Source organism: Bos indicus x Bos taurus, chromosome 1, assembly GCF_003369695.1.
Source record: "Bos indicus x Bos taurus breed Angus x Brahman F1 hybrid chromosome 1, Bos_hybrid_MaternalHap_v2.0, whole genome shotgun sequence".
Lineage (NCBI taxonomy): Eukaryota > Metazoa > Chordata > Mammalia > Artiodactyla > Bovidae > Bos > Bos indicus x Bos taurus.
The window spans coordinates 38,074,750-38,099,755 of NC_040076.1; the positions used below are offsets into that span (position 1 = coordinate 38,074,750).

At 37.2% G+C, this 25,006-nt stretch overlaps 2 protein-coding genes across 6 annotated transcripts in view; one reads left to right on the forward strand and one right to left on the reverse strand.

Annotated features, from left to right (window-relative positions):
- ARL13B (ADP ribosylation factor like GTPase 13B) overlaps positions 1–25,006 on the forward strand; it is a 75,297-nt gene that overhangs the window by 28,700 nt on the left and 21,591 nt on the right. The gene's annotated exons all lie outside the window — the stretch shown is intronic.
- STX19 (syntaxin 19) lies at positions 10,861–23,792 on the reverse strand. Of its 2 annotated transcripts, XM_027553926.1 has the most exons (3): positions 23,438–23,792; positions 23,183–23,243; positions 10,861–12,459 (listed from the first exon to the last, which is right to left on the reverse strand). In XM_027553926.1, exon 3 carries the CDS (start codon positions 12,444–12,446, stop codon positions 11,568–11,570), a length of 879 nt encoding a protein of 292 aa, XP_027409727.1. In that variant the 5' UTR covers positions 12,447–12,459; positions 23,183–23,243; positions 23,438–23,792; the 3' UTR covers positions 10,861–11,567. The 2 variants fall into 2 exon arrangements, with proteins under 2 accessions (XP_027409727.1, XP_027409653.1); XM_027553852.1 differs by lacking the exon at positions 23,438–23,792 and having other exon boundaries at positions 23,183–23,430.

The window sequence follows — 25,006 nt, forward strand, 5'->3', positions numbered from 1 at the left end:
TGGTCCTCAGTAATAAGTGAACATTTTTAAATGAGGCAGTCTGAAAACTCTGATTACAAAAAATAAAATGTTATTGTGCCATTTATTGTTAAGCTTATACTATTTAATTTTTATACTTTTAACCAATTAGAGAAGTTATTTGATATATACAATTCTTTTATTGAATCTGAAAGAAACTTTAATAGACTTGTATACAAAGAGTAAACTTTGTTGAACCCCATAGGCTAAATTAGTCTCTACAAATGTTGAAGCAGAGAACCAGTGACTTATAAAGAGTACTAACAACTGATGTTCATTTGTAAGATAATTGAGTGTGCTTTTTAACCCAGTAGTCATTTATTTATTCTTTTTTTCATGTATTCTTTCATGCCTTTATTCACTCATACAAGTACTAATTCAACAAATATTTGTTAAGCATCCACTATATGCTAGGCATTGTTCTGGTACAGGGATCCATTTAGGTATAGGGATACATTTGAGAACAGCAACAATAAAACTCCATGTGTAATCTCGGGAGCTTACATTCTTGGAGGTGAGACACACAATAAATGTAATAAATAAATTGTACATTAGGTGATAAATATATTGAAAACAAAACAAGTAAAAGAAGATCAGCAATCCTGTAGTGGTGGTGGTGACGGACATGTTACTCTTAAAATAATCATAGTAGGTCTTATTGAGAAGATGACACTGGAAGTGAGTCAGTCCTGCAGATGTATGTGGCAAAGCCCTGAGGCAGAGGCATGCAATTGGTAAATGTCTGCAGTGTTTACTGTATGGTTTGATAACTGTCAGCAAGATGCCTGCTTTCAGCTCGGTCACCTCTCTTAGCTAGTGAATTTGCAGAATTGGAACAAAGGAAACAATTCACAACTGGAATGATTGCTCCAAATTACAATTTCACTGTCAGTGAGATCTCACAAAGACATGAGAATTAGTTATAGATCATATAATATGTTTATGAAACAGAATGGTTCACCATCTGAACGGTTTTTCTTAAGGGAGTTTTACAGCTGTAGAATTTTTGTTAATTAGGCTAAAGTTTTGAGATGTGTGTGCTTCAAAAATGTACACAGTTTACCAGAAAGTACATATTCTTAGTAAATTTAGAAGATGTAAGAAAGAATGAGGATAAAAAATGATTGGCCTATCATGTAAAGCCAACCACTGCTATCATTTTGATGAGTTTCCTGTGCATATTTTTGTAATACGTGTAATGTATGCAGTGTTCATATAATATATACAATTTTCTATCCCATTCTTTTTTCTGTTTATAAGTCCCTCTTTAATTTCCACCTAAGTCCCATATTTGAAGGTCCTCCTGTTTACCTTTCTGTCTCTGACCTACAATGTTTGTCTTATTGATGTTACTGTTTTAATATTTGAGTCTCTCTACTGCTCTCTATTCTGTTTGATGTTAACTCCTTTCAACCTTTGTTCACTTCTCCCTTGTGTTACTGATTACTCTCCAGACCAGTCTCCCTGCTAGCATCTTGCCTGTTCTCTAAGCTCTCCTCTACACTGAAGGCAGGAGCCCTTTTATTTGATATTTTTCAAATCATAGAACTGGTACATGCTTTCATAAGTGAAACAATGCACGAATAAAGTACGTAAGAGCTCCTTTTTAAATGCAGATTTGGTCATTTTACTTTTCCTTAGAGTCCAGGTCCGGAGAAGGTGATGGCACCCCTCTCCAGTACTCTTGCCTGGAAAATCCCATGGATGGAGGAGCTTGGTAGGCTGCAGTCCATGGGGTCGCGAAGAGTCGGACACGACTGAGCGACTTCACTTTTCACTTCATGCATTGGAGAAGGAAATGGCAACCCACTCCAATATTCTTGCCTGGAGAATCCCAGGGATGGCGGAGCCTGGTGGGCTGCCATCTATGGGGTCACACAGAGTTGGACACGACTGAAGTGATTTAGCAGTAGCAGAGTCCAGGTTGCCTTCATAACTCCTTGCAAATGGGAAAGTCTGTTTTAACTGATAATAACTCTAGCATATAATAGATATGGCGTTGCAAAGTAAGTGGAAAGGGCCTCCAGTAGAGCCCTACTAAAGTCCATGCTCTGGGCTAGTGTGTATGGAGATGGAGGAAAGGCTACCTAAATTAAGAGGCTGGCTACAGTGCTCCTTGTTGCACACAGCTGCTTCCTTCCTGCCCACAGCTGCTTCCTTCCTGCCCATGGACGTCTGGACTTCTTAGGTGAAAAAGGCAGTTATGGCATCTAATGTCTTTTGCTTGCTGTTTTTCTGAGCCTCAACTAGTGGATTTAGGATCTGCAAAGCCTCTCAGAACTCAGTTCAACCCCTTGATAATTTTTTCTTCCCATCCTCTAATAATGAGCAGAGAACAACAGACCTCTAAGAAGATTCAGTCCTTCAACAGAAGGAAATAAACTGGAAGAGTTACCAGTAAAAACAAAATTACAGATTGGTAGAGCAGGATTCATTCATGCTATGAGAGGCAGAGTAGATGACAGTGACAGCAGGTCCTGGACACTTCTCCAGCTCTGCCTGACTTGATTCTGCATACTGGTCTGACAGCGTGTGTTGTTGCACATAAAGTCTCAGTCACATTTCATTTTATGTCACGGACTTGAGGGTTCTTGGGAAAGGTCAGAATCATAGATCACTAGGCTTCTGTGCTTTATTAGCTTGGAAGTTCTGTTTGGCAGTTATATAGTATTTACTTCTTAATCAGCATAATATTCTAGTCAGATCTCTGAAATAAGTGGTAAAAAGTGAAAAAACATGGGTTTAGAGAGAAGATGGAGAGTCTAGAACCTGGATTCTAAGAGCTATTGTAAATTTGTTTATGACCCTGGCAAGTCACTTTACTTCTTTGGGCTTAAGTGGTTAAATGCTGTGCTGTGCTTACTCACTCTGTTGTGTCCGACTCTTTGTGACCTCATAGACTGTAGCCCACCAGGCTCCTCTCTCCATGAAGATTCTCCAGGCAAGAATACTGTAGTAGGTTCTCATGCCCTCCTCCACGGAATCTTAACCCAGGGATCGAACCCAGGTCTCTTGCATTGCAGGTGAATTCTTTACCAGCTGAGCTACCAGGGAAGCCCTAATGGTTAAATACCTCTCCTTTAATAAAAGTATCTGTAAAATATTGTATTCAGCTGTATATTATAATGTGAACCATAGTATGCGAAGAATCCATTTCGGTAAAAAGGTGGAAGTGATTTGTATTTCTTCTAAAGAAATTAAAAACAGATTTGATGTAAATATCTGCTCTAAGATATTAAATGTTACCATGTTATCATGTTAAGCTGTGTATTTACCTAGAATAGAAAGCTTTTTTTCTCTCATATCTATTATAGAGATTAATTTGAACCTACACTCTGATTGGGTTTCCTTTGTGGCTCATCAGTAAAGAATCTGCCTGCCAATGCAGGAGACGTGAGTTCAATCCCTGGGTTGGGAACATCCCTCAGAGAAGGCAATGGCAACCCACGACAGTATTCTTGACTAGGAAAACCCATAGAGAAGCCTGGGGAGCTACAGTCAGTCCATGGGGTCGCAAAGAGTCAGACACAACATAGGGACTAAACAAAAACAGTGTACTCAGATTAACTAAGGTTTGAAATATATTATCTACCCTCACATTCCCCTCCACATACACATGCTTGCTTTAACCATTTATAACTTATTTTATTAAAAGCCCTACTACTACATAGTCAGATAAGAAGATATTTCCAAAGAGAACAAGTAAACAACGTATGCAGTTGTATAAATAGCACTGAAATCAGCAGTAATTTCAAAATTTAGGCTCAACATCCACCATAGAAGTTTTGTGTCAATAAAACAAGGCACTGTTTGTTGATTCCTTGCGACTGAGCTGGGAGGTATTTTAAACATCTGAAGTTGAAATTTTCAGCAATCCAAGGTTACACTAATGTTATAAGACGCATGTTCTTTCTGTATCTCTTGTTTGTAATATAGTCTTAAATGTTGCCCCTAGAGCGAATGTAAATTACCCTTCACTTTTTGTGGTTGAATCTTCTAATACTGCCAACTGAAATAACTCTGGAGATCCACTGCCTAAAATTTCCTCCCAGAGTAATAACAACTCTTACTTGTGTCAGCACACTTGAACTCTTGGAATGGTGCCACCTTCTCCTTAGGTACTCTCTGCTTTTCTGTGGAGTTATATCACCTAACTTAACTTTTAGTCAAACCTCATAAATTAGATACTTCACAACAAAAGTGTTAAATGTATAGGAGTTTCACTCAGGGAAGAAAACATAATATCTCTTTTATAATCTTGATTAGATGTTATGAACATTTCAGGGAAAAAGAATATTTTGACCTAGAGGTCTTTGCACCATGGATGGCTTCCCAGATCCTCTGTAATCACGTACACAGTTCTGAGTGCTTGTGCATTTTTCTTGAGAGCAGATTCTAGCTCTCTTCAAATTCCTGAAGGATTTCATGACCAAAGAGGTTAAAAAAAAATGGCAGTGAGTTTTTATATTAGGAGAAACAATAACCAGGATTTTATCATTTTTTGATAAGGGGATTTTTCAGCTTCTATATACCAGCTTCTATATACCTACTTGACTCAGCTTTCTTCTAGACAGTATTACGGAAGACTGTTAGTTTGAGTGGTATTTTTTTTCTTGTAAGTGCCCAAGAGAAGTTAATTAGGTTGTGGGTTATTCTAATACTGTCCTTAGAATTTAAGTCAAATGTACTTTTACAGAGTTATAGTTTTCAATGAGAAATAGGAGAACCTGGCTCCTTTGTCAAATTCTGGAAACCCTTAAGTATGGGAGTGGGGACAACCTATATCATTTAATCACTTGATCTTTAGTTGTAGTGGTGAGTCTCTTAATTTACTGTCTGAAACCTCTACTCACCTTATAGGGCCCATTGGCTTAAGATTTCTTTTCTTTCAGTGGAAACTTACCAAGCTGTCATCTTCACCAACCTTATTTAGTTACACTGTAGACTTACCTCTGCATTACCTTGCTGAGGGCCACCTTTCATCTCTTAGGGCATCCAGCTTCACTAGTAGCAGCTGTAGTTTACAGTAAAGCTTCTTAGCTGGTTGACTTCCCAAGTAATTTATGCTCCAAGAACCCGTAGAGTTTCCTATCCTTTCCTTTCCCTGTCCCAACACACTCTATTATAAAACAAAACGACGAAGAAAAACCTGTTGCTTGTTGTTAAGCAGCAAGATGTTATCTAGGAATCACCTGTGTCAGCATCAGACCGGGCTATATTTTTTAGAGTGGGGCCAAGGATGCTTCTATTTTTTCCACAAGTTCTCCAGGTCTCTCTGACGCACAACAGAAATTGGGATCTACTGGTATAGGGGAGAGCACGGGCTCTGGAGTCAGCCAGGCCTTGAGTAGGTTACTTAATCAGCCTGAGCTGCTATGTTTCCACTTGTAAATAAGCATTTTAATATTTGTATTACATGAATTCTGAAATAATGTATTTAAAGCATCTAGGGCAGTTCTTTACTAGTGTTCTGTGCATGTGATTGTGGAAATGAATAGTTGCTGTTGATTGCTGATATGTGGTGCCCAGGTAGATTGAATTAGGAGAGCTAGTTTTAAAGTATCTTGTGTGATTTCAGGCTACATGAAGCTTTTGATTTACAGAAACTGACATGGCTTAGTAAGAATGAGTCCAAGTGCTCAAAGTAGTTTTCACTATTTTTGTTATTGCATACTTTCTGAGCCAGTAGCTTCCGAATATTATGCTTCTAATGCTTAAGAATTTTTTCTTATTTTCTTATTAAGGTAATTTTAAGGAAAAAATGGCTACTTTGAATATGTGTTGTATGTGAATAAACAATATATTCAGCAGCTAATTAGTTAAATATGTTGTTTTTGTTGCTTAATAGGATGCTTTTGAAGTATAACAATGAAATTGTATGTGGTATATCAGTTCAGTTCAGTTGCTCAGTCGTGTCTGACTCTTTGCAGTCCCATGGACTGCAGCACGCCAGACATCCCTGTCCATCACCACCTCTCGGAGTTTACACAAACTCATGCCATCCAACCATCTCATCCGCTGTCATCCCCTTCTCCTCCTGCCTTCAATCTTTCCCAGCATCAGGGTCTTTTCAAATGAGTCAGTTCTTCCCATCAGGTGGCCAAAGTATTGAAGTTTCAGCTTCAACATCAGTCCTTCCAATGAACACCCAGGACTAATCTCTTTTAGGATGGACTGGTTGGATCTCCTTACAGTCCAAGGGACTCTCAAGAGTCTTCTCCAACACCACAGTTCAAAAGCATCAATTCTTCGGTGCTCATCTTTCTTTACGGTCCAACTCTCACATCCATACATGACTACTGGAAAAGCCATAGTCTTGACTAGATGGACCTTTGTTGGCAGAGTAATGTCTCTGCTTTAAAATATGCTGTCTAGGTTGGTCATAACTTTCCTTCCAAGGAGCAAGCATCTTTTAATTTCATGGCTGCAGTCACCATTTGCAGTGATTTTGGAGCCCCCAAAAATAAAGTCAGCCACTGTTTCCACTGTTTCCCCATCTATTTGCCATGAAGTGATGGGACCGGATGCCATGATCTTCGTTTTCTGAATGTTGAGCTTTAAGCCAACTTTTTCACTCTCCTCTTTCACTTTCATCCAGAGGCTTTTTAGTTCTTCACTTTCTGCCATAAGGGTGGTGTCATCTGCATATCTGAGGTTATTGAGATTTCTCCTGGCAGTCTTGATTCCAGCTTGTGCTTCCTCCAGCCCAGCATTTCTCATGATGTACTCTGCATATAAGTTAAATAAGCAGGGTGACAGTATACAGCCTTGACGTACTCCTTTTCCTATTTGGAACCAGTCTGTTGTTCCATGTCCAGTTCTAACTGTTTCTTCCTGACCTGCATACAGGTTTCTCAAGAGGCAGGTCAGGTGGTCTGGTATGCCCATCTCTTTCAGAATTTCCCACAGTTTATTGTGACTCACGCAGTCAAAGGCTTTGGCATAATCATTAAAGCAGAAATAGATGTTTTTCTGGAACATTCTTGCTTTTTCAATGATCCAGCGGATGTTGGCAATTTGATCCCTGGTTCCTCTGCCTTTTCTAAATCCAACTTGAACATCTGGAAGTTCACGGTTCACAAATTGCTGAAGCCTGTGATGTATGTACTATATTGCTGTCCTATGAATCTTTCTGTGGTTGTCTTGTATTAAAAGGAGTATGTTCAGATATAAATATTACTATAGAAAATTGCTATTTTCTGAAACCATCTGTATATAATTATGCTAGTGAATAATAAATAGTACTTGATTTTCTTAGTTTTCATGATAAACAATTTAGGACCAATTATAAACAAGTATCAGTAAGGCACTACATAAAAGGATATAACACAGCTTTAGAAGGGACAGAAGAAATACATCTCACCACCTGATTAGCTGGGGAGTTTATCATTAAATTTATCTTTTTTTTTTTTTTTTTTTACCATCTGAGCCACCAGGGAAGCCCTAAATTTATCTTTTATATATGTTCCTTAAACATTTGAAATTAAAAGATGTTTACTCCGTAGAAGAAAAGTTATGACCAACTTAGCATATTAAAAAACAGAGACATTATTTTGTCAACAAAGTTCCTTCTAGTCAAGGCTATGGTTTTTCCAGTGGTCATGTATGGATGTCAGAGTTGGACCATAAAGAAAGCTGAGTGCTAAAGAATTGATGCTTTTGAACTGTGGTGTTGGAGAAGACTCTTGAGAGTCCCTTGGACTGCAAGGAGATCCAACCAGTCCATCCTAAAGGAGACCAGTCCTGGGTGTTCATTGGAAGGACTGATATTGAAGCTGAGACTTCAATACTTTGGCCACCTGATGGGAAGAACTGACTCATTTGAAAAGACCCTGATGCTGGGAAAGATTGGAGGCAGGAGGAGAACCGGATGACAGAGGGTGAGATGGTTGGATGGCATCATCGACTCAATGGACACGAGTTTGAGTAGGCTCCAGGAGTTGGTGATGGACATGGAAGCCTGTTGTGCTGCAATCCACGGTGTCACAGTGAGTTAGACAGGACTGAACTGAACTGAAACATTTGAAGCTGATCTATAGGAAACATTTTTGTTTCTGCTTATGCTGCTCCTGCTAAGTCACTTCAGTCGTGCTGACTCTGTGCAACCCCATAGACAGCAGCCCACCAGGCTCCGCTGTCCCTGGGGTTCTCTGGGCAAGAACCCTGGAATGGATTGCCATTTCCTTCTCCAGTGCATGAAAGTGAAAAGTGAAAGTGAAGTCGCTCAGTCGTGTCTGACTCTTCGCAACCCCATGGACTAAAGCCTATCAGGCTCCTCCATCCATGGGATTTTCCAGGCCAGAGTACTGGAGTAGGTTGCCATTGTCTTCTCCACTGGTAATTATGGTAACTAGCAATGTATAAAACTCTTCAATTTCTTTATATTTTATAAATTAAAATTATTTTATAGTGTTAGGAGATACATATACACACACATACATATTGATATTTCTCTTCTTCCTTAATCCCATCAGGCTTTTAGTTTATAATTTTGCCCCATGGTTTTCTAAGGAAATAAAAACTATCATATAAGAATTGTCTCATTTTTCCCACAACAAAATTTGCTCAGTTATCTGCTTTTATTCCTAACCTTACCTTCCCTCCTATAATATGGAAGATGTGTTGTTGCTCCCATCTAAGGTTAGCTTCTCCATTCTTACTCTAGATCCCACCCCTTTCTACTATTGTATGTTATCCCTTCCCTTTCTTATACTGAGTTTCTCTCCCTGGACCATTTCCATCAGCAGAATGTGCTCTGGTGTTTTGTGGTGTATTATGGAATTTTTTGACTCTATATCTCTGTCTGCCTGTTTTCTCATTTTTATAGGATTCTATTCAAAATTCTGGAAAGAATTGCCTGTAGTGAATCTGTACATTTTTATATCGGATTCTTTCCTCAGCATACTCCATGTGTGCTTCCTTCCCTGCAGTTCCTTGAAACTGCTCTTGTTGGAGTCAACAAATTATGTTGCCAAATCCATTGTTACTTTGCTGTTCTTATTTTACTTAAAATTGACTATTTCCTCAACTTTGGGGGTGTTTTTAAGCTTTTTATTTCCTCAACTTTGTTTTTCCTTTTGTTTTTTTAATTAAAAGTCTTTATTTTGTATTGGGGTATAGGTGATTAACAATGTTGTGATAGGTTCAGGTGAACAGCAAGGGACTCAGCCATACATACACATGTATCCATTCTCCCCCAGGGTTTGCCTGGTGGCTCAGATGGTAAAGAATCTGCCTGCAATGCAGGAGACCAGGGTTTGATCCTGGGTCAGGAAGATCCCCTGGAGGAGGGCATGGCTACCCACTCCAGTATTTTTGCCTGGAAAATATCCATGGACAGGGGAGCCTGGTTGGCTGTAGTCTATAGCGTCTCAAAGAGTCGGACACAAACGAGCAATTAACACTACAACTATTCTCTCTCAAACTCACCTCCATCCAGGCTGCCACATAACATTGAGCAGAAGTACATGTACTATAACTGTTTTTCTTTAAATACTTTTGCATTATAGCATCCTTTTCTTGGTTTTCCTCCTACTTCTTTGATGGTCTCTTCTCAGTCTCCTTCATAAACTCCCTTTCTCCTTTACATATAAATTTTAGAATACTTCAGGCTCTTTTCTGGGCTTCCAGTTTTTTGCATCTAGATACTTTAGAGACCTTATTTTACTTACTCAGATGACCCAAATCTATAGCTTTGACATCTCCCAAAAGTTCCTCCTGATGTAACTGGTATCTTAGAAACCTTCACTTAAAACATTTTATGGTCATTTCAGACTTTCTTGGTCAAGATAGAATTTCTTGATTTCTTCCTCACCCATAGTTTTGAAACCTTCATCTCTGTCTTTTCTGATTATAAATGGTATTATAATCCAATCAGATTGGATTATAGCTTTTAAATCTATCACATTTTAGTCTAATTTTTTCCCCATCACTGCAACATGGTATGTAGTAATTAAGAACGGTTTCCTGGAATCATATTGCTTAGGTTCAAATCCCAGTTCTCTGTACAGTTTCTGTGGCCCAAGTTAGGTTACTTAACCTTGCTGTGCTTCAGGGTTCTTATTGGTAAAATTGTAAAATTATTAGAACAATGCTGGGACATAGCAAGTATGTTGTTTATCAGTCTTGAGTATTAGTATTGCTGATTCCAGCATCACCACCTGCCCTCCCATTCTAGCCCAAACCTCCATCATCTCTTAACTGGGACTATTGCATTAGCCTTTTAATTGTTTTCTATATGTATGTGCTAGTCCTCTATTCACCTGCCCTAAATTCCATTCTAACCCATTCTCCTACAGTAGATGGGATGATTTTTCTCGAACATAAATTACATAACATTATTCCCAGGCCAGAAACATCCTGAGGGCTTTGCACTCATTACACTTGCTGGAAACTTCCGACTTCCAGAGCTTTACATCTAGCCCCTGCTGACCTTTCTTAACCTCATCTCTTACCTCACTGCTCTTTCCCCACTGATACAGCTGTATTGCTTATTCTTCTTTGAATGGAGTGAGTTATAGTCTCCTCAGGGTCTTTGTACTGTTTGTTTCATATGCCTAGAGTAAATGTTTCCCTTGTCTTCACCACGTAGATCTTCACTTACATTACCTTTTGGCGAGGCCTATATTGACCACCCAGTCAAAAGAAGCCACTCTGACAGTCTTTATTTTATCATCCTTATTTTAAATCTCTGCCAAGAGCTTAACATTGTCTAATATTTGTATTTGTCATATCCCTTCTCCACTAGAATGTTAGTTCCAAAACTCTATCCCCACATTAGTTCAGCGTGTATCCCTAGTCCCTAGTCTACTGCCTGGCTTCACAATAAAGTGATTGAGAAACTTCCAAGAATAATACAGTTACCTTTATTTTTTACTTTATTTGCCAATTTTCTTAATCTGTAATACAGTGTCCTGAATGGATCCAAGTGCAGGAAAACAAAGCCTTCACTTAGCTTTTTAGGCCTTAAGCTAGAATCAGCTCCTAGTTACCAACTAGGCTCTTCATTGAGTACATATTAATAGTTGGGTTTTCCTAGGATTTGTTGACCACTGAGTTAACTGACCTATCTGAACATAAAAAGTTTTATACAGCTTCCAGTTTGATTTTGCTTCAGTATAACACTCCTTGAAGTCTTGTTTTATACAATTCTTAACTACCAAAATGCTCTTAAATGAACCTGAAAGATTAAGTAGTTTTCATTTATTGACATTTATTTTGTTTAGGCATTGAAAGGTATAAAAAATACGTGATAGAGCTTGTTATCTGTCTAGAAACTTAAGATGATTCATCTCGTTTTTAATAGTTAACCCATGAGTTTGAAGCTAATATACTATATTTAGTTTAATAATCAAAGACTTGTTTTATGTTTCTAGCTTGAGAAATTTCTGTCATTCTAGTAGGTAAGAATGAAAGGGGAAAATTATAACTTAATAGTGATGAAAGTTTATGAGTGGCTCTATGAAATGAGGAAGAGTGATATGAGAGAGTAAATTATAGGACATCCTTCATTCTAAACTGGAAAAATTTCTAAAATAGCTTCTTTATTTTCAGCCACAGCATGGACAACACCAACAACACAATATCTTGCAGGGATTTCTTTTTTTATATTTTACAGCTAGTCCAAATTTTTCTTTAGTAGTGTTAACATACTCTTTTGTGCCATTCACTATCATTTCAATACTGTTGACACTTTCTCCCTGTTCCTCTACCAAAAGAGATATCTGAATGAAAAGATCCCTTAAATCCTTTATTTGGTTTTCCAGATTAACCAGTTCTTTGTGTCTCTGCTCTATCTCTGAGAGTTGTGCTTTAGTGATACTGATTTCTGTGAGTAAGCTTTCATTAAAAACTTCCCATTTTCCTTGATGAAGCATATCATTTACTTCTTCTTCAGGTAGTTCTTTTCCTGCAACTTCAAGCTGACGGAAAATAAATGTCCTGCACTTCTCTTGTTTTGCTGCTATTGTGTCATTGTATGTAAACATAGTTTGCTGAAAATGGCGGAACATTGCAGCATGCTGAAATTTAAGTATCCTCGTGACCACTGATGATGGACCACTTTCATCCTCTGACTTTTTAACTTCTTTTACTAAATCATCCAAACCTCTGTTAATGTGTTCTGCTTGGATTTTTATCTCTTTTGCAATGCTAGACTCTTTCTTAAGTAGACTAAACCTTCTCATTGAAGCCACCAGACTTTTCTGTTGCTGCCCAAATTTTTGAACATTATCTGTCAAATTGTTAATACTCTCCTGTAGTTTCTGTATCTCATGTAGGTGTCTCTCAGCTACAGGCTCTCTTTCATAAATAACAGCTTGCTGCAGAAACACCCCTTGTTCCTCTGCTTCTGTAGTCGGCACGTCCTTGTCTTTAGAGAGCTCAGTTTCCTTTGTTCGTTGCTTCAGTTCTGGAAGTCGGTCTTTCATCTTCTTTTTTCTCCTAAAAGCAAAAATGATTGTGTTGAACAAAGGAAAAATTGGTGTTTTCCCCCCGGAGGAGTTGGTTTCACATAGCTACATCTATCTCACGGGAAAAATCCTCATGGTTTTCTGAGAAGATGGTTAAAAATAAGAAAAATTGATAAGAATTTTCTCATAAAGATTACTCAACTAGGAAAAGTAATGTAAAATGTCTTATAAACTACTTTGCGTAATTCAGGGCTTCTGTGAGTCCTATTCAGTTGTGTAAAGTAGCTGAATAAGCAGTGATAGAGAAATAATTGCCCCAAAGTAAGTTCTTCAGTATCATGATACTGCCACAGAATAGTTTTTTCTTGATTTAGGAAGATTTATCTTAGAATGGATGATTTGACCAGGTCTTTTTAGGACTTAAAGGTCACTCTGAATGTGTCCTTATTATTGAAGATACGATTCCCAGTTAATTTGGTCTATGTAATGTTAAAAACATTCTCATTTTGCTGTGCTGTGCTTAGTCACTCAGTCATGTCCAACTCTTTGCGACCCCATGGACTGTAGCCCATCAGGCTCCTCTGTCCATAGGGATTCTCCAAGCAGGAATACTGGAGTGCCATTTCCTCCTCCAGGGGATCTTCCTGACCCAGGGATTGAACCCAGGTCTCCCTTATTGCAGGTGGATTCTTACTGGCTGAGCCACCAGGGAAGCCCATATGTGTAATTCAACTAAAACCAGTATAGTGACGGGAGATTCCATATGAAAGCCTTAAGCAATATAGATAATGATGAATTTATCTTAAAATTTCTCAGTCTTCTGGAATTGACTAACACATTATTTGACATAGCTTTGTTTACATAAATTCATAATAAGTGGTATTTTTTATAGGATATACAAAAATCTTATTTGAGAGACACTGATGATATTGACATTTACTATATCCTGTGTTGGTAGTTATTCAGGGAATCAGTTGGTGTACATAGTTATATATGGCGATATGCATATACATGTATAATAATATGCATATGTGAAGGAAGTGAATAAAAGGAAATCGCATGTAAATAAAATACTTTATTTCCATAGTTAATCTTGACTTTAGAAAGGCATTCAGAATACCTTTCATGATATTTTTGTGGATAAGAAGTCTTAGGGAGTTACAAGTAGCTCATTGAACCACATGTGATAACAGTATCAACGAGGAGAAAAGGTCTCTAATATTATGCTGTTATACTGTCACAATCAGTGTTTGATACATTTATGCAAATAGTTTTTATCAGTTATTTGGATGTCATAGAAGGCATTCTTTTCAAAATTGTTGATGGTGCAAAATTTAGAGAGCTCTTTAGTATGTTGAAGTACAGAATTGGGATTTGAAAATTAAAATATCATAGAACACTATACTGAAATAAATATATTTAACTGAATAGGTGTAAAATGTTTCACCTAGTTGTTTAGAAAACACCTTTACATCTATAAAATGGAATACCCTTGAGTTCATAGCAGGGCCTATGAAAATCACTAGAGATTTAGTTAATTTTGAGCTTTTAATCAAAAGTATCAGAATAATTATTGTGCTTTCATGAGTGATAGTGTTATGTTTAGACTGACTAAGAAAGATATTTGTTTCACTGATTCTGTGCTAGTTAAAGCAGATAGGAAAGGGACTATGTTAAGTATGAGATGAAAATTCATAAATGGGGTATTTTCAAACTGTCATGGAAAGGATGATATTGGAAGGCTGTAGTATATGGAGAGTTGTTGAAAGAAAAAGAGATATTTATTCTGAAAAAAAGAAGGTGTAGGGAATATCTGCAACTGTTTTCTAAAATGTGTAGGTCTGTATATATAAGAGGGATTAGACTTTATTAGGCTTTACTTGGCATAACTCCAAAAAGCAGCAGGTGGAAATTACATGGAGTGAGGTTTGATTTAGTATAAAGAAGGCTTTTCACATAAGTAGAGCTCTCTGAACATGGAATGAACTGCTTCATGACATAAAAACCTTGCCGTCTCTAGAGATGTTCAAGATATTATTGAATGATGATTCAATCAAGGATATTGTAGAAATGATACCTTTATTACATAAAAAGTTAAACTAATATTCCTTTGCTTTTAAGAAATTGACATTCTGTCAGATAATTTTTGAAGCTTACTTTATGCAGAGTTTTAAATGCTGTATTGTATGTTCAATAATACCTATCCTTGAGTAATTACTCTCTGAAAGAGGGTGGACAATATACAGTTAAACAGATAAATGAGATAACTTTAGATCTTGATAGATCAATTAGGCAAGGCCTCTCTAAAGAGCTATTTGAACTGTAAGACCTAAATATCAAGAAGATGAAGAGCCAAGGAAGTGTATCCTGAAAATTAGACACGTGGTGCCGGAGCAGTGAATTGGACTGCTGTGTTTTAAGGACAAAATTAATGCCTGTGTAAATAGAAATCAGGCTTCACAGGTGGCACTAGTGGTAAAGAACCTGCCTACCAATGCAGGAGACTTAAGAGACTTGGGTTCGATGCCTGGGTAGATCCCCTGGAGGAGGGCATGGCAACCCACTCCAGTATTCTTGCCTGGAAAGTCCTGTGGACAAAAGAACCTTATGGGTTACAGTCCATGGGGTTGCAAACAGTCGGACACGATGTAGCTACTTTAGAGCTTTAGAGAGAAGTAGAAATTAATATGAGCAGTAACACCAAAGGAGTGAAATCAGGACTGTAGGCAGGGATCAGATCACAAATGGCCTTGTGGGTCAAAGTAAGGAGTTTAGATTTTATTTTAGATACAGGGGATGACAATTAAAAGAGAAATAGGATATTGACCTGAGGTTTATGTTTTTAATAGATCACTATATTCAGTTCAGTTCAGTTGCTCAGTCGTGTCCGACTCCTTGGGACCCCATGGACTGCAGCATGCCAGGCCTCCCTGTCCATCACCAACTACCAGAGTTTACCCAAACTCATGTTCATTGAGTTGGTGATGCCATTCAACCATTTCATCCTCTGTCATCCCCTTCTCCTCTCACCTTCAATCTTTCCCAGCCTCAGGGTCTTTTCAGATGAATCAGTTCTTTGCTTCAGGTGGCCAAAGTACTGGAGTTTCAGCTTCAACATCAGTCCTTCCAATGAACACCAGGAATGATCTCCTTTAGGACGTACTGGTCGGATCTCCTTGATGTCCAAGGGACTGTCAAGTGTCTTCTCCAACACCACAGTTCAAAAGCATCAATTCTTCAGTGCTCAGCTTCACAGTCCAACTCTCACATGTATACGTGACTACTGGAAAGACCATAGCCTTGACTAGACGGACCTTTGTTGGCAAAGTAATGTTTCTGCTTTTTAATATGCTGTCTAGGTTGGTCAGAACTTTCCTTCCAAGGAGTAAGTGTCTTTTAATTTCATGGCCACAGTCACCATCTGCAGGGATTTTGGAGCCCAGAAAAATAAAGTCAGGCACTGTTTCCACTGTTTTCCCATCTATTTGCCATGAAGTGATGGGACCCAATTCCATGATCTTAGTTTTCTGAATGTTGAGTTCTAAGCCAACTTTTTCACTCTTCCTCTTTTACTTTTATCAAGAGGCCCTTTAGTTCTTCTTCACTTTCTGCCATAAGGGTGGTGTCATCTGCATATCTGAAGTTAATGATATGTCTCCCGGCAATCTTGATTCCAGCTTGTGCTTCATCCAGCCCAGCGTTTCTCATGATGTACTCTGCATATAAGTTAAATAAGCAGGGTGACAATATACAGCCTTGACATACTCCTTTTCATATTTGGAACCAGTCTGTTGTTCCCTGTCCATTTCTGACAGAGGCAGGTCAGGTGGTCTGGTATTCCCATCTCTTTCAGAATTTTCCACAGCTTATTGTGATCCACACAGTCAAAGGCTTTGGCATAGTCAATAAAGCAGAAATAAATGTTTTTCTGGAACTCTCTCGCTTTTTTTCTGATCCAGTGGTTATTAGCAATTTAATCTCTGGTTCCTCTGCCTTTTCTAAAACCAGCTTGAACATCTGGAAGTTCACAGTTCACGTATTGCTAAAGCCTGGCTTGGAGATTTTGAGCATTAGTTTGCTAGCATGTGAGATGAATGCAGTTGTGCGGTAGTTTGAGCATTCTTTGGCATTGCCTTTCTTTGAGATTGGAATGAAAACTGACCTTTTCTAGTCCTGTGGCCACTGCTGAGTTTTCCAAATTTGCTGGCATATTGAGTGCAGCACTTTCACAGCATCATCTTTTAGGATTTGAATTGCTCAACTGGAATTACATCACTGTATAGAAAATAGTTTTCTGATGACCTCCAGGAGAGATCTGGATGATGAAAGTAGATGGAATAAATGGGAACCATTTGACATATATTTTGGAGGTGGAAGCAATAGGATTTATTGGTGATTTTAACGTTTCAGCAGCATGTAACCACCATTACTTCTTGAAATGCTTTCAAGTGTTTCTCCTGACTTTCCTCTTGCCTCTTTGGCTCTTCCTTCATCTTTTTCTCCTCTCTGATTTCTCCTTGTCTTCCCACCTCTGAATACTGGAATGCTTCCACATGCAGTTCTCTTTTTATCCACCATTGTTTTCAAGCCTCACAGCATTAAATACTGTCTGTTCGCTGATGACTCAAAATTATATCTCATGTATAGACTGCTCTTATAACGTCTGTCTACTCAACAGCTCCATTTGAATGTCTGTGTCTAAAGACAATGTCTGATCTTCCTCCCAATTCCCAAACTGCTGCTCCAATTCAGTAAGTGGCATCTCTTCTGGTCTCTTCTTGCAGTCTTCATCCAGGTTACTTGACCAAAAAATTTGGAATAATTCTGAATATTCTGTTTTGTGTCCTCCCCCCTGCCCCGGCATCCCCCCACACCTTATATTTAAACTAATAGTGAATCTTGCCAGTCTCTTTGGTGAACTACCTCCCTGGCTCAAGTCACCACCATCCTTTCTCACCTGGATTATTGCAATTGTCTCTTTGTTTCTTCCTTTGTATCCCCTTCTCCTTTGCCCCTTTGGTCTTTTCTTAATATAGACATCAGAGTTAAAATATAAGTCAGATCACATCATTCCTATGTCTAAAGTCCTCCTATTAACATGATCTCTCACAGGAAAAGCCAGAACCTACAAGGTCCTGTAAGGCTTCCCTTAGGTCTCTTTCCCTCAGTCTGTAAAGAGTCTGCCTGCAATGTAGGATATCCAGGTTTGATCCCTGGGTCAGGAAGATCCCCTGGAAAAGGAAATGGACTTTACTTTCACTCTTCACTCTCATGCATTGGAGAAGGAAATGGCAACCCACTCCAGTGTTCTTGCCTGGAGAATCCCAGGGATGGGGGAGCCTGGTGGGCTACTGTCAATGGGGTCACACAGAGTCGGACACGACTGAAGTGACTCAGCAGCAGTGTAGCATATTAGATCTAAAATAATTATGTTAGCATTTGTATTAGTTAGGATTTTGCATATTAGAATTTTTCAAATTAAGTACTTTATAATTTAGAAAAAGAAAAATAATTTGTTCTGATCGCGTATACCTGTGTCATGGGAAATCTACTAAAAATTTTTGAATTCTAGTCTTGGCACCATGAAGAAATTGGCATTCTTATATTTTCTTCTGCTGTACCTCATAGTCATAGTATGAGATAAGACAGGAAGTGAGGTGTATTGCATTCCTATTTATGTACACAGACTTATGTATCCTATTCATACATACATGTATGTACATATACATACATGTAGCTTACTATGATTTTTATGACTACATTGTACAAAGCAGGTATGATGTTTGTTGCACTATTTTTTTAATTGACTTCTATTCCTCATAATATGGGGAAAAGAAAAGAGTATTTGAGGCTTAGATGAGAAATAAGGGCAGTGGGTATCAAACCAAAACGGATTTTAATTTTTTTATTCATGTGCTAAGTAGTTAAAAAATTTTTTTAATTTCACAGTTGTGAAGACCTGCAGTGTGTATAATTTTCTCTTTGATTGCATGGCTTGAAAAAAATCCCGAAATAAACTCTAATATACTAATGGCAAGTTAGGTTCTTTTATTTTTTGTTTTAGTTATCGATGAATCGATGAGTGAACAGTGCCATCGTGCCATCAAAAGCCTCTTTTTGAAGCATCATAGTTTAACTTATTTTTAAAAAAAAAAAGAAATAGGGTATTTCAAATATAGTAGCACAGTATACTTTTGCAAAGTGCTTTTAAGGAGGAAAATTTTACTGTCACTGATTTTGGAAATGAAGATATTTGAGTCTAACCCTTGCAAAGGTGATCTTATCCTGGGTTTCTGTGTTTTTGGAAGAATAGTTTCCTGAAGGAATACCACAGCTTCATATTTGAATAAAAGATACTTTAAAGAACTCTTTAAAATATATCAATATGTATTTCATATTCATTAATCATAGTAAATTTACTAGCAAAAGAAAGTATTCTAATGTCTTTTTCTATAAATCTATATATGTTACTGATATTAAAGGAAAAACATTTCCTTTCAGTGCATGTATGTTATAGTAAATGATATTTATATAAAATCAACTAAAGTTTTACTGTGTTCATCTTGTGTATGTCTTCATTTATTTCTTTTGAACATTTAAAATATATTTATGTTCAGGATCCTTTTACATTGTTAGGCTATTTCGGCTGTTGCTGTTGCTGCTAAGTCTCTTCAGTCGTGTCCTACTCTGTGCGACCCTATAGATGCAGCCCACCAGGCTCCTCTGTCCCTGGGATTCTCCAGGCAAGAATACTGGAGTGGGTTGCCATTTCCTTCTCCAATGCATGCATGCATGCTAAGTCGCTTCAGTCGTGTCCTACTCTGTGCGACCCTATGGATAGCATCCCTCCAGACTCCTCTGTCCTCAGGATTCTCCAGGAAAGAATACTGGAGTGGGTTGCCATTACTTATAAATAGTTCCTTTGTTTATTGTGGTCACCGACTTTTTTTCTTGGTGATGGACAAATGTATTTAGTAAACTTCATCAGCAGTTTATCTTCAGTAGGGAATTATATAGGAATGCCCCGAGTGCCTTGCATTATGGATATGTTCTTACCTCATTTTTATGATTGTCACAACTATGAATTTGACATACTCAAACTACCATAGCCCAGTTAGTATACAGTTGTCCCTGCATATTGTGGGGGATTGGTTCCATGATGCCCACAGATGCCAAACTCCGTGGATACTTAGGTCTCTTATATAAAATGATGTAATATTTGCATACAACTTATATATATCCTCTTGTATATTTTTACTTTAAAAATATACTTCAAGTCATTTATAGATTACTTATAATACCTAATACAATGTAACTGGTATATAAATGTTTGTAAATAAATGTTCAGTTCAGTTCAGTTCAGTCACTCAGTCGTGTCCGACTCTTTGCGACCCCATGAATCGCAGCACGCCAGGCCTCCCTGTCCATCACCAGCTCCCGGAGTTCACTCAGACTCACGTCCATTGAGTCAGTGATGCCGTTCAGCCATCTCATTCGCTGTCATCCCCTTCTCCTCCTGCCCCCAATCCCTCCCAGCATCAGAGTCTTTTAATGCTATGTAAATAGTTGCTGGTGCATGGAAATTTCAAATTTTGCTTTTGGGAACCTTCTGGATTTTTTCCTAAATATTGTCCATCTGATGTTGGTTGAATCCATGGACATAGGACCTGCAGATACTGAGTGTGTGGGCCTGACCTTTCTCTAGGGATTTCTATAGCTCAGGTAGTATAACTATAGGCCTGATTTTTCTGTAGTGATTTTGTAGCCTGAGCGAATACATCACTCCTTGCTGTAGTCCTGGACAAACCAACAGAGATTTTCCTTTTTCTGTATGCAGACTGTGTTCTATTTTTTTTCTGGTTCAATACTTTATACAGGAAACTTGACTTTGGTTCCCAATTATGCACACTCTAAACCCCAGCCTCTAAGATTAAAGTGTTTTCCCGTAGTAGCCAGTGGTTGGTTGTTGTTGTTTAATCACTAAGTCATGTCTGACTCTTGTGATCCCATGGACTGTAGCCCACCAGGCTCCCCTGTCCATAGGATGTCCCAGGCAAGAATGCTGGAGTGGGTTGCCATTCTCTTCTCCAGGGGATCTTCCTGACCCAGGGATTGAGCCAGAGTCCCCTGCACTGACAGGTGAATTCTTTACCATTGACCCAGTAACCAGTGGAGTTAGCTTTAATTCCTTCTCTCCACTTTGGCTCTGAGTGTTTTTGCTCTTCATTTCTGGCACTTGGAAATTTCCCTTTCTTATTTCAGATATAATGATGTAATTTAGAAATTTGTCTCTCTTTTCTTTTTCCCCATAAGATTATATCAAGCACTTCTCTAGGTTTCTAGCAAGAGGAGGAATTTCTTTATCTGTGCATCTTCACTGAAAGTCATAGGTGATTACTTTAAAGAGTTTACATAATTCAGATGTTCCTTAAATCCTTATATTCATCTCTGTAGATACTAACTTAATGTAGGTATTCGGGTATACTTTCATTGTATAGATAAATTGCGTTTTCCAGTAGTTGCATACTCATAACTATATGTATAACTATTTCCAATTTATCTTACGATCTTCTTCTATCTTCATAAATTATAATATAAGCAAAATGAGATATCTAAGTGTATTAGAATTTAAAGTTGGAAGAGACAGAGTTCATGAAGGCATAAAATATTAAGCACATAGTTGTGACATCATTTAATTGTTTAGGTTAGTGAAATTGACGATACTACCATTTTATGCAATCTTTTCTGTACCTTAAATTTATTTTTTTAATATCAGGAGAGCTCTATCCAAATGTCATCTTTCAGCATGTTTAATGCACTGCTTTGCTATACAATTTTGAATTTTACTGTTAATAACTGATTGTATCTTTGAGCTTAAATGTAATGTTTGCAAAAAGAAAGTTAGAACACTGATTTATAAATACAGTAATTAAATTGACAATTTGTTCTCTGAAATACAAAAGCAAACTTGTATGACTAAAAAGTTTCTCCACCCTATTGCAGATAGTGAACATTTCTAGGAACAGAAATATGAATAAAATTTTTCTAACGCTTTAGGAAATATGCCCTGGGTCGATACTTTATATAATTTATAGAGTTTTTAAAAGTAAGACATTTCTTTTTATAGTTACTATTATCTGCCTGCAGTGTGGAAGACCGAGGTTTGATCCCTGGATTGGGAATATCCCTTGGAGAAGGAAATGGCAATCCACTCCGTATTCTTGCCTAAAGAATTCCATGGATGGAGCAGCCTGGTTAGCTACAGTCCACGGGGTCTCAAAGAGTCGGACACAACTGAGTGACTACACTTTAACTTTTCACATTGAATAAACATTTCAAGAAATGTAACAAATGTTTATTTAACATAAAATGGAATTTTTTTTGCTTTTGTGTATGAAGACAGCTTGCAGCATTTCCGTAGTTCAAGGTGAAAGCAGCTATTATTGGAATGTTCACCTGTTTGGCTGCTTACAGGAAGAAAAGAAACTAAAAAAACTATTGGGAATTATGTTGATTATATCAGTTTAAATTATTATACATTTTTTAGTAATGCAACCTTTGAGTGCTTTTTAAATTCTACTTTTTGTTTAGTGTAAATAACTGTAAAATTAACTCTTTAACAATAGACTATTTTGTTTAAATATTAAGACTCATGTAATTTTAAACTCTCTCATATCTGACTAAAGTAAGCTGTACACATATAACATTTTTATATTAAATTTAAAATTGCATTGTCACAGAGGTAATATGTTCTGGGTGTTACATAGTCAGCTTTCACATTTACCCTTAAAGCATTTACTAATGGAAATATTATTTTGATTTGAAATATTATCTATTAAAATCTCACATAACAATTGTAAAATTACTTTGAAGAAATATCAAAAAATAAAACATGTTTTGATTAAGCCTCTAAACTTAAATATGAAACTACCTGTGTAGTTTGTTTGCATTTAAGTGATGATGACTTAAGTTTTTAAAATTATCAAATCAAATATAATATTGATATTAAATTTTATAATTTAAGTACTAACTGAAATATCTAAAAATTGAGTACTTAAAAAAAATCGAGTATGTCAATATTTTACAGTAGTCCTTTTACAACACGATTATTTTTTAATTTCCTCAAATTAATTTTAAAGATTCTGGGAAACAACAATGAAGAAATTAAGGCCTTATAGAAAATTTTCTTGAATTTTTAAACATTATACATATGTGGCAAGTTGGGTATAAACTTCTTTTAGGAATTAAGTGGAAAAATGTTCTCTAAAGCAAGCACAGTATAATTTATATAGTCTGTTTATAGAGGAAAGAGTTTGAGGTTTGTTTTTATAGGTTCTGACCTTCTAGTGTTTCCAAAATGGAAAGATATTTTTTAAAGGACTTAAAAGGAAAAGTTGATTTTGTTTGCAGTGGTTTATTTCTGCTGCTGCTGCTGCTAAGTCGCTTCAGTCGTGTCCGACTCTGTGCGACCCCCATAAACGGCAGCCCACCAAGCTCCCCCGTCCCTGGAATTCTCCAGGCAAGAACACTGGAGTGGGTTGCCATTGCCTTCTCCAGTCTATTTCTAGGGACTCTAAACTCCAATCTCATTCAGCCTATCGATAGTATATGTGAACGGATCAGCTGCCTGTAGCCTGGTCCAAATCTGAACAAAACAGGTATCTTCCATTATCTGTTGAGTTATTTTTAAATGTCACAGGTTTCAATCTCTGGATGTCTCACATTAAAAGTACAGAAAAGAGTGGTCTGTTTACCTTTGTCTTGTTCCTTTGGCTTGTTTTTGTTGCTTTTCCACCTGCGTAGTTGGAGTCTTGCCTGTGAGAGAAAATCTTGAGTACCATCTGTAACATTTTATTCATATTTTATTTAAATCTCTGTCTTATAGTTCATAGGCTAATTTCTGTATGGGTTTCATTTAGTTAACTTAATTGAAAGCCACATACTGAAGTCAAATAAGTTAGATATAAAGTTGTTTTGCAGTTTGTATCAAGTGAGAACAAATTGCTTACCTCACACCTGGAGAATCCGGTTCTGCCTGTTAGTTGCCTATTCTTTAGATTAAAGGAAGACTGTTTTCACTGGAGCTAGTTGGTAACAGGAAGTCCTTGTTAAACTGTCTGCTATAGAAAACTTGGCACAGACTCTGAAATTCCTGTCCTATAGTATATATAAAATACATTACTCACAGAAAAGGGCGTTTGTAATTAAACAAAGATTACTTTGTTTTCTAAAGGTGTGAAACCTTGCTAAATTGATGGAATTTGGAATAAATAGGAATGAAAAGAACCTTGGATGAAGGCTTTTTGTTCAGTTTACTTTAAAATAATTGAATTCCATCTTATTTTAGGGAATTTGCTTCGCTGGTGGCTCAGCTGGTAAAGAAGCCTCCCGCGACGCAGGTGGCCTGGGTTCAATCCCTGGGTTGGGAAGAATCCCTGGAGAAGGGAACAGTTACCCACTCTAGTATTCTGCCCTGGAAAATTCCATGGTCTGTGTAATCCATGGGGCCGCAAAGTCAGACATGACTGAGCAACTTTCACTTAGGGAATTAAATAGTTGAATTCCATCTTATTTTCTTAACTCAGAAAATTACCAAATTGCAGAACTACAACAGCCAGAAAAGAGATAGTATCTTTAAACGTGCAATTTTACTTTTCTTTTTGGTATGCCTGCTATTTTTAAGTTTCTTTCATAATTTTCCACATGCAAAGACTGAAATTGCACAGTGCTGTTATGCTGTTTATTATATCAAAAATTCAAAATTAAGTTTTACCAGAGTGAAATATTTGTAGGAAAAATCATACATGAAATTTCTCTTGCATGACTAACTTTTCTTACACTTTTCTTTGCCTAATGTGTTATGATTTGAGGATGAGAGGCGGGACATTGCTATAATATCTATCAAAATATCATTTGTATTTATTCTTTGGTTTAGTAATCCCATTTCCTGAAGTCTGTTCCCACAATAAGGAATAACACCTTCACACACTTAAATACTCACGGCCCTTTTTGTAAAAGCGAAACATTGAGAACTACCCATAAACACTGCATGTAGTTCTTTAGTGGCTGAGTAAATGATGAAACATGCATATAATGAACATTTTGTTTATTAGTAAAGAATATAGTAATAAAGATGATTTCTTTATACTGCTTCAGAGTAATTTTAGGATTTACTGTTTGAAAAAAAAGCATAGTGATTCACAGAAGTGTATATAGTATGCTAACTTTGGAGGAAGAAAGGGAAGGTATAGAAACACATATAAACACCCGTTAACCAATCACTACCAGTGAATAGTCAAGGTGCCCAAATTGTGGTCTTTAAAATACCAATTTTTCCATGTTGAAAGTTCATTCATCCTTCCACTGTACCCTCCCTGACTTGTTTTTATAGTTAGAGGTTATAAGTAAAATTGATGATACTGCCATTTTTATGCAGTCTTTTCAGAGATATTGGTAGTGATGTTTTAGGAGTAAGCAGTGTTGTCACTGGGGGTGATACTGATTCAGAAACACTTAAAAGAATAAATTGTAATGTGTATCTGGTTTGGATCTGAATTTGGACATTACACTTAAAAAAG